This window comes from Erpetoichthys calabaricus, chromosome 3, assembly GCF_900747795.2.
Source record: "Erpetoichthys calabaricus chromosome 3, fErpCal1.3, whole genome shotgun sequence".
Classification (NCBI taxonomy): domain Eukaryota; kingdom Metazoa; phylum Chordata; class Cladistia; order Polypteriformes; family Polypteridae; genus Erpetoichthys; species Erpetoichthys calabaricus.
In genome coordinates this window covers 76490863-76501068 of record NC_041396.2, presented here as the reverse complement: position 1 = coordinate 76501068, position 10206 = coordinate 76490863, and the positions used below count along the sequence as shown (strand labels likewise).

General features: G+C 44.2%; 1 protein-coding gene across 1 annotated transcript in view; it reads left to right on the top strand.

Moving 5' to 3' along the window:
* The first annotated feature begins 2150 nt into the window (after positions 1-2150).
* The window catches only part of kif26ba (kinesin family member 26Ba), a 383822-nt gene continuing 375766 nt past the window's right edge, over positions 2151-10206 (top strand). Inside the window, exons 1-2 of the mRNA XM_028796933.2 lie at positions 2151-2656; positions 3211-3606. Of these exons, the coding sequence (XP_028652766.2) occupies positions 2594-2656; positions 3211-3606 (459 nt within the window). The 5' untranslated portion in view covers positions 2151-2593. The remainder of the gene's footprint in view (positions 2657-3210; positions 3607-10206) is intronic.

Genomic DNA, 10206 nt, shown 5'->3' with positions numbered 1-10206 from the left:
AGCCATTCTGACATACGGAGATTTCAGTAAACTTTACAAAGATGGAGCTTGGGATGGGATTAGAAACTGTGAATCCAAAGCCGTGAGGCATTCGAGTTAACTGCTTTGCCACTTGGTGCCCCAATGAATAGATTGGTATTGATTAAAGATATGAGGAAAGATCAATTCCAGTGGTAAAACATCTGGAATGCATACTCTCCAGCATTATATACTGCATGTTTAACTGCTACTGTACATGCCAGAGTCTACATTTCATCATTTGTGCTTTCAGTATAAATCTTTGAATACTCATTTTACATTTAAACAATTTTGTTTTTATTGCTATGCTATACATTAATCCATTGAATTAATTAGTTTCACATAGTAAACTCAAAAAGAAGACAAGTGGATAAAAAGATAAAGATGCTCACCGCCCGGAGCCTGATGCCTTAAGTGAGATAACGCGGACTTAGCAGATGCTCACTATAAAACCTCAGCACATACCTTCACTGCAACAGCACCATCTGCAGGTTCTGATTTTTCCCCCATTTAATTTGATTTTTCGTTGCACCCGTAATCTTGCTGCTTGCTTGTTCTGCATATGGAGGTACGAGCTTCTGAAGCTTGTCCGTCTTTTTTTTTTTTGCTGCCTCCTCAGTGTCTACCATTCCTCTAGCTTTAGAATCATGCTGTAAATTTCACAAGTTTACTAACTATACTGGAAACCAGTATCATCAATATAAATCAGATAAAGTAATGGTCCAAGGACATACCCCTGAGGGACTCCACTCATGACCTCAATACATGTATTTTCCTCTTAAAAGAGCCACGATCCTGGCTTTGTTTGGCTATTAGCCATGTGGAGTTTGCATGTTCTCCCTGTGCAGGTTATGTAAACCAGTAATTCCAAACTGGTCATGTGAGAGTCTGTGAGCTCTATGTGGATTGGCATCTTATTCTGTGTCCCTCCTGCATTGTACCCAATGCTGCTGTGATGCCCCCCCCCCTTGAACCATGACATTCTTTGAGAATGTTATGGTATGTTACTTTATGTTTCCTTTTGTAGATTCTCCCATATGATTTAAAATGCATATATAAACATAATAAAAATAACAAAAACAGCAATAGGTGATCGGTACCAATGCTGACTAGTCATCTGATAAAAGAAAAAAATGGCAAAGCCAGTTTTACAAAATAAGGCAGATCATTGCCCCAGGCTCCACTGTGAAGCTCCAAAATTGCAGTGAAACATAAAATTTTTAATAGAATTTGCATGTTAATAAAGGCTGACTAGTGGATTAATTTCAGTATAATGACTGAAAAATCAGTAATAGTAACAGCCCTAACATAATTTATTTCAAAGTCTGGATACATTCGATTTTTCTGTGCGTCGCTGTGTGATAACATATTGTTATTTGTTTTTGTTTAATTAAACTTAAAGTTATGTAAATACCAGGATAGGTAAATTTAGCTGTTCTGCTCTGTCTTAGGCAATTATTTATCTGCGAACAGCAGAGGGCGCTACGCTATTGCATACGAAATAGAATCGCGAACGCCTGTGCCGGACAAAAAAAGGCGACAAAGCACGGTAATTAGGTGCCTATCGTGTAACCAGTACAGGCGAGCTTACTCGTTGTGTCCCGATTAGTCCACTTTTAAGGGAATAAGTGATCATTCCTGGGTAGACTGCACCCGTACAGTACATAGTAAACACAAATTAATAAATAGGAGGCAGGCATGCTTGTCCACTGGTCACAGCTAGTGAGGTGTTACTTTGACAGGTACCTGCGAACATGACTGATGCGCATCTCATCTTGCGCATACGGACTCTGCGTGCCAAACAGGATTGGCCCAGGTTACAGAAGGACACTTTCGCTGTAATCGGCTGTGACCTCTTTTTTCTGTTTTGCTTTCTGTTGAGTTTTCGTTTCTTATGTTGCGCCAGACAACAGCGCAGATTTCCCAGACAGTAGGGTGCAGGAAGATGAGGGGAGAGGCCAGCGCAGAGAGGGGAGCGCTCCGAGGTATTTGAGTAACTAATATCCTCCTGGACGCTGTCACTCAACTCGCCAGCCAAGCTGCTATTGGCTGGAGCCGGAGCGGGCGGGCTCCGCCCATTATTGGCTGAGCGTGCTCAGGGCTTTTTGCAAGTGACTTGCAAAACCTGCAGAAAGTAACAAGTTGCGGAGAGCGGCAGCCGCTGGCAGCTGGGAGAGTTTGCGCTGCGGAGCGGCTGTGCCTTGGAAGCGCTGTCCCGTGCCTCTGCGTTCTGGGGATTTTGTGGCTGCCTGGAAATTTACCTTTCATTTGATTTTTTATCTTGTGCACGCTACAGAACGACAAAGTCCTGGATGTTTATGCCTAACCAAAGCTCTCAGCAACCGGATTGAAATAAAATAATGATAATAATGCACTGAAGTGTTTCTTTCCTTACCTTGTGGATTTAACTCCAACATTACATTTTCGTGTACCTGGCGTGGTTGGATACAGCTTTTGGCTTGTCATATGCATGCATTCTAAGCTTAGGCTTCCAAGGGTGACTGGAATCTCTAATTGGATGTAAAAATATCGACAGGTATTGCGTTCTGTTTTTCTGTGGGGGGAAACCTTCACTATGACTTCAGTGGCTGGAAATAAGGAGAGGAATGCGGGGACCACAAGAAGCCGCAAGTACGGGGTACGTGTGCTTGTAGTCCATACTGGAAAAAAATAATGATGACAATGTCAAGGGCTCGGTGTGCTGTTTGCATTGTTGCAGCGTTAACAAATTCAAAAGATTTCTAAAGAAGCCGCCAAATATACGAGAAGCGTCCTACTCGCTTCCTGCCATTTAAATGGGCGTACTTGCATGCGTTGCCCATGCTCTTTGTATTTACAATATAAAGTGTGCATAAGCCTGCCTTGGGGTCTTTCCAGATGTATGCATATGTATCATGCATAGATGTGGGCTGTGCATATTTTTCATCAAACGCTATATTTTTTAATAATTTTGTAATAAAGTAATGATGTCATCTTAATCAGCAGTGATGATTTCATACGTTAAAATAATTGTAATAATCGATTATTGTTGCTGTAACTGTATACTGTTCTGTACTCACTATTAACTGGGGGACGTAATGCACCGATTTTTGTACCCCTCATCAAAAACTGCATGTAGTATAATGATCTCTGCGTGGTGTTCACTGAGTCGGCACAGATTTCTAATTGCAAACATTTGTGTTTTCAAACCAGATGACAGAGGCATGCTCTCCTACCAAATCCGCCTCCTCCTTCTCCCCTGAGACCTGGTACAGGAAAGCCTACGAGGAGTCCCGATCCAGCAGCCGTCCTGCCCCAGAAGGAGCTGGATCGGTTCCCGGCTCATCTGGAACTCCGTCCCCGGGTTCCGGCACCTCATCCCCTGGTTCATTTACTGGTTCTCCCGGTCCCACCTCCCCTGGAATCGGCACAGGCTCTCCTGGGTCTCTAGGTGGCTCTCCGGGCTTTGGCACAGGATCACCGGGCTCTGGCAGCGGCAGCTCCCCTGGATCGGACCGTGGGGTCTGGTGCGAGAACTGCAACGCGAGGCTGGTGGAGTTAAAAAGACAGGCACTCAAATTGCTCATCCCCGGGCCCCTTTCTAGCAAGGTAGGATATACCAAAGATTAAAAAAATGAATGCAATAAAATGCAAAGACATAATCATCTGGTAAACCTTTGATACACCGGCCTGTTCACCTCTCCATTCCCTGCGCTTTCAAGAAGCGAATCCAAATAATGGGGTACTCCTCTCTTGTATTATATTATTATTCTGATATGTTATCTTCAAATCATTTTGATATTTTCATAACAAAGTGTTGTCAAGCAGCAGTACAATTTACATCTCCAGCATTCAAGCCCCCCCCCCCCCCCCCCCCCCATTTTGACGCACAGGATGAAAAACCTGCATCCCCGTTATATGCGATTTGCACCGGGCTTCTCCACGGGTGCGTGTGTGTGTTTTAACTTATTACTAGCGGATAGAAAGAGACATGAGACGTGTTTGCGGTGTTCGTGAATATGCGCAGTCGCGAACCTGAATTCGACACTCGACTGTTCTTCACCTTTACTCGAAGAGCCGCTTTGAATAGGTAGCAGACGCATCGGTGGTCCCCAGGGAACAAGGGATAATTCAGTTTCTCTCTACTGTTACAAACTGTTCACTATAGTATATATATATATATATATATATATATATATATATATATATATATATAGTACTGTACTGTGTTTATACGTACATGGAAAGTGAGTATCAGCGTCAGTTTCTCTGTGGTTATCTAGGAACAGGAAAAATGAGCATCTTTTGTTTACCTTGCGTGAACATTGTTCGCACATACACCTGAAGCCTCTTTTCAGTTGAGAAATTCAGTTGCTGTCTTCGATAAGCAGTATGATTGTACCCGTGTCCTTCATGCAGTCGGCTATCCTTGCATTAGACACCAGTGATGTCCTAGCCATGAACCTCAATTTTATTTACAACTGAGTGAAAAACAGACATCGATGTCCTTGATTTGAAATGTTATGACTTGAATAATATTGAGTAAAGTAAAAGGAATTATGCCACTCGATAGCCCGATTGCACTGACTAAGTGTTTCTGTATCATATATGCGGGGAAGCGCCGTGGCGTAACGAGTTGCGATCCAAAATGTCTTTACCGGTTGATCGGAAATTGCATCCCGCCCGGGATTGGTTCAAGTTTTGTCCTCCATCCTCAGTCCTTGTAAAAGGAAATGGACGAATGATTGATAAACACGTACATAATAGTAGTTGTAGGAGCTCTTCACACCGAAATCTACAACTGTGCCCAAATTGCGCCTTCTGTATATTTAAGAGTAAACCCAGGCCGCTTGTCATATTGAACGCGCTCGATTTCTAACCAATGCCTTTGTATTCGGCATACACAAGGCGTTAATCTATTCACATCTCCCTGTGCTCTCTTACGGGTCTCTTTCTGTTGCAGTAGGTGTTCTTTTCGCCTTTGTCTGCCTGCTTGCGCGGTCGTCACGCGCCCCACTTCTTTGCGCTATGGTGCTGGGGTGCGAGTCCACCTTCTGAGCAGGTCTGTCACGCAAACCAACTCGGGACTGTTAGTCTGGCAACCGACGCTATAGGTGCCACGTGCACTGGATCCGGGAAGTGGCTGCAGATTCTGTTACAGGTGCAGGTCCAACCTTGTGCCATTGTGTACCAGGCAAGCAGTTTGACTGTTCATTGTGAGTCTCAATCACAGGACCGTGCCGACGCACGATACCAAAAACAACTGTCATTCTAGGGGCTACGACAAACGTAATGCCCAGATCGCAGAGACAGACAAGTCGGAGTTGAAACTGATAGGGAAAAGCAGTTCAGCTGAAGAAGCACATCCAGTGGTAGCGGCTGAGCGAACGCACTGCTGTATTCGGCTAGCGGGCCAGCTGTTTTATTGGTGGTCGGCATATGCAGCTTGGGGATGGACATGATGGTGTGTGAGGTCGGTCGGGGTGTAGCATGAAGCTCGGGAGCTGCTCTTAATTTGACTCGACCCAGTGAGGCGTCCTCTTGAGGATTTGACCTCTGGCTTAAAGGAAGTAGCATAAACGCCGAGCTCTGCCCAGTGAAACCAGAAAACGATCAGTTATGTACGGTCATGTGCAAGCATTTGTGTAATTACGATTTATTAATGCGGTGTTATGTGAAGATACGGCAAGATCTTTTTTTTGTGTGTGGAAACATTTGAAGCCGCCCATTTCCATCGTTCTTCTTCTATATTTACTATGTGAACAGTTATAATTTTTTTTTACAAATCAAACCGAGCAATTCCTTAATAAATAGCACTTACTCAAGGTTAACGCTCATTTTTTCACTTTACAATTCAGATCACGTCATGAGTGAGCTCTGAAGCTGTGTATTATATGAATATGAACAGGCGTCCAGTCGAGCCTTGTAATATTAGCCGTTTAATATTTTTTCCTGATTATGGAGCCCTTTCTCTCTTCTTAATCATTTTTATTTTTGTGAATGTTATTCTTCCAGTTTTTCAAATTAATGATTTAGTAGCAGCCTGCCAAACGTTCTGGGAAACACATTTGAACATTTCCAAATCCGATTAATCCAACTGTCTCCCAGCGACCGGAGCCCTCTCCAGGCAGCAGGAGCCATTCGTTTCTGATAGCGTGCATATTTCTAACAGGAGTCTTTCGGGTTCAAATACCGGCCCAGTCACTATCTGTGCGGAACTCGCACGTCTTCTCCGTGTCCGCCGTGTTGCAGGTGGTCTCCCTAACTTGCAGTGGCAGCTCGATGCAGCCCTCCGCCCCATCCAGGGTTGGTTCCCTTATCACACCCGATTCTGCCGGGATACGTGATTTATTGGAACATTCATGAACGAGTGGAGGCATTCAAGCCTCTCCGCTGAGTATTTCGTACATTCCACCTGTAAAATTGCCGAAAAAAGATTGGAAATTAAGTGAACGTTCGTCCGCTAGGGGGCGTGCAACATCACGAGAGCCTCTTTGTCATTTTTTTTCAAGTCAACGGGACGGCAGCGGTACCGTTAAGACCCACCTTTAAGTGAAGAAATGCTAAATTAAGTGGATTTCAGTCAGATTAGCTGATGTGTACAGAAAGGATGCACCGTTTCAAATCGTCAGTTCTTTTCTTGTGCATTTTGCTTCTCTTTTTGTGTTTTATCTCGCTGTGTATTCTGCTCCTTTGTCACAGTTCCGGCTTCACACAACAATTTCTTGTTTTCTGGGTTCGTTGTCCAAGTTTACTTTAATGATTGTAGCACAGTGCAGATGTGTTTCCCGATTTGCATCCAACTCTGAGCACAAATAAAGGTGCCAGAGCAGTTCTTCAGATCGGTGCCATTGCCCAAAAGACCCATCCACATGAAGGTACCAGAAAGAACCATTTATTTATTTAAATCCGTAATAGTCTCCATACAGTAAATTCCCAGGCATAGATGGTGAAAGATTTGTGAAACACCAATGGGTCTTGATTTTAAAATGACTCTTGCTGCATACAATAACACACGCTAAGTCCAGGTTTTCTGTTAGCGTCCTGCTAGGTAGCCTACCATACATTAAACATTTCAGTTTTTTACTTCATATTAGAAGTTTTTCAAAGCACAAAGAACCAACTTCATATGCAAAGAACCCATCCCAGAATGTAATGATGCTTGGTCAAGCAATAGTTCTACGAGGAACTATAACCCAGTAAAGAACCGTGAAGTTCCATTCAAGAGCCAGTATTTTGAAGAGTGGGGGTTGGTTTTGGAGTATGGGGTGAGGCTCCAGCTGCTGGTAGCCCCTCATTTGGTTTAATTAGGCTTTAGATGGTTTTGTTACTGCCTTACCATTCCACTGTTCTTGTATAATAAACTTGGTGGCTCAACGTTGAAAGCAGTTTTTCTGTTGCTGCAGGCCCTCCATAGTTTTTATGTGCTGTTTTTAGCACATGGGATGGAATTCCCAGCACTTCAAGTGACCTTTGATTTGTTAAATATGCTTGACTTGTTGATGGAGTCTAGCATGGCTACCTCACAGCTTCAGCTTCCTGGGTTCAAATCCACACGGTGTCAGTATCTATGTGGATGTTGACTATTCCTCCACATGTCTGTGTGGTCTCCCATGCTAGGTTTGCTGGCTTCTTCTACAAGTGTATATGACTGGCCCTCACCCATTGTTGCTTCCTGCTTTGTACCCCAGGCTGCCGGAGAAGGCATCACTCCGTCAATCCTAAACTCGACACGCAGGCTGGAAGGTAGACGGACAGGGTTTCCTTGCACTTTATGTTAAATGAACAAGGACATCTAGTTGCTTACCTGTAAGCCAATGGGCTTAAACTGGTTTTGAAATCACATTTGGGCCACAGCTCATTAATGACAGCAGCTTACTGTCAAATGAATGTTTTGCCGTGGTAGCCATCTTCAGAACATCCCAAAAATTCCTGTGTAGCTGCTGCTACAGGTTAACCGGGCTTTTGGCACTCTGTATCGTCCTGTCCATGTGTAAAACAACTTGATTGCAGGTTTCAGTAGACCATCAGCTAAACTGCATTACCTGACAGAGGTCTGAAGACCCATAGTGCCTACAAAGTTATCTTAAGAGTCATATAAGAAACATGAAGATGAAAAGTCACTTTAGAAGATAATCAAGGTGTACCAGAACACATCAGAATAGGCATGCAGTTCAGTTCATCATACCGAGCTCAATTCAATGTCTCAGGTAGAAGAAGAAAACAAAATGGCTCTGGCAAGTACCCACATGTCTCACGGAGCTGTGGTTGTACCCCAGATGCAGAGCAGTGTAGATGGTGCCCACCCATGTCTTCTAACTCGAGTGATAGGCCTTGTGAAAGGTGAAGAGGTGGGCTGAACTTCACAATGACAGTCCTCCAATGTCTGCTCTTTGCACACGTGGCCATATTTTGTATGCTGTTTGGTAGCTTTGGAGGAGATGACACTTCTCAGAGATCGGATGGCATAGCTTCATAGTTTCTGTGCTGTGTGGTAATGTGAAGTTTGCGTGTTCTCGATGTGTCCTTGTGGGTTTTAATCGACAAAGATATCCTGGTTGGGTTGTCTCGTGATTGCATAAGTGTGTTTAAGTAGGTGCTGTGATGGACCGGCGTCCTGCCCAGGGCTACCCTGTGACTCTGGCTTGGCTTCAGCTCTTTTGCGAAGGTTTTGTTACTTTTAGATCATACATGTCTTATATTTCATGTTGTGTGGAAAACAGGCAAGAATTTGTAAAGTGACTGCTGAGAGCAGCAGCTTCCATTTCTCAATGTGACCCAATTCATTATTAGGCCCTTTCTTGAAACTCCAATCTAACATTATATGAAATCAGTGGTATTTAAAGTTTAGAACATTTTCAGTGATATAGGAGACGAGTTCCATTTATTAGTGTGGTTATTGATAGATGTTTGATTTATTCTGACACTTCTGGCTCCAGCTTAAATTAGACAGTAAAAAGCGGTGCTGATGTTCTTGGAAGTGTCCAGTGTGTCCGAACCTCCTTTAGTGACAGCGTTTAGGATACAGTAGGGCATTCTTGGCGGTCACCACTAAGAGTTCACTGTTTCTAGTGCCCACTCACAGTCTACACTCATCACCTTTGTGGAAAGCTGTTCAGATCTCTGCTGCCCGTGTGCGCTGCCAGTCGTTAGTTAGGTGGTCTTCGTTATGGTTAAATTATGCATTGTGCATAAAGATTTCAGATCCCTTCTCAGCTTTCTTACCTCTTCATATACTGTATTTCTGTTATGAGGGAGTCCTATTTTTGGAGCTGACACTTTTTAAAGCAAATGTGAGCAGAACCAGGCAGCTGGTTGTGGATCTGATGGCTGGTGGTGAAGGAAGTCAGCAGCTTTCTCTTCTGTGGAGCTGGAGTGCCCTAACCATGGGTGGGGTGGGGGGCCGAACTCATTAAAGGAGCCTGAATTCATCCTCAGGGCATGCAATCTGTCGGCAGGATTCGAATGATCTGCCTAGTCGTAGGCATTTTTTTTTTCTTTCTTGCGTCACAAAGCCTACTGTTTGTGTTTGCCTTTAATGGAGAACTCATTTTATGCACTGCACTGTTGTAAAAACAGTTGGAATAAATTCATACTAACTGCATGTTTTACATCACACACATAATAACACAGCCTTACCTGTCTTGGTTTAATGGGCTCTGAGCGTCCACTGCTAGGTGATCAAAGAACTCCGTAACAATAGGGGGCTGTAATGGGGGCTACTTAGCTGCATTCCCCACAACTTCTTGTATTCTAGAAGGGAACACACAGGAGGGAACTGTGAGAGTAGAAGATGACATGTCAGGGGTGTTCGTTGTGAAGACAGGGCAGTTCTCTACTGCTGAGGTGCTTAAAGCAACATGAAAATCCAATGAAGGCTGTGATGGATGGCCGGCTTCCTATTCCGGCCCTCACCCCCAGGCCGACAGGAGTAGCTCACCTGACAGCATGGACGGACCCCGAATTCCAGCAGGGCCTCATGGACTATGTAGTTTTTATACACAGCCCTGCTGGATACCCTGGGGACCACTGGGAGTCACTGTCGGGAGACCCGTGGACTCATATATGCCCTATAAGCCGGAAGTGCATCATAATCCCGGGACAGGAAGAAATGATGTGCTTCCGGGGTGAAGATAAGGACTGTTTACCCTAACCCGGAAGGAATAAGGACTTGTGGACTGTTGGGCAGGAACACCTCCGGGTCAGGGG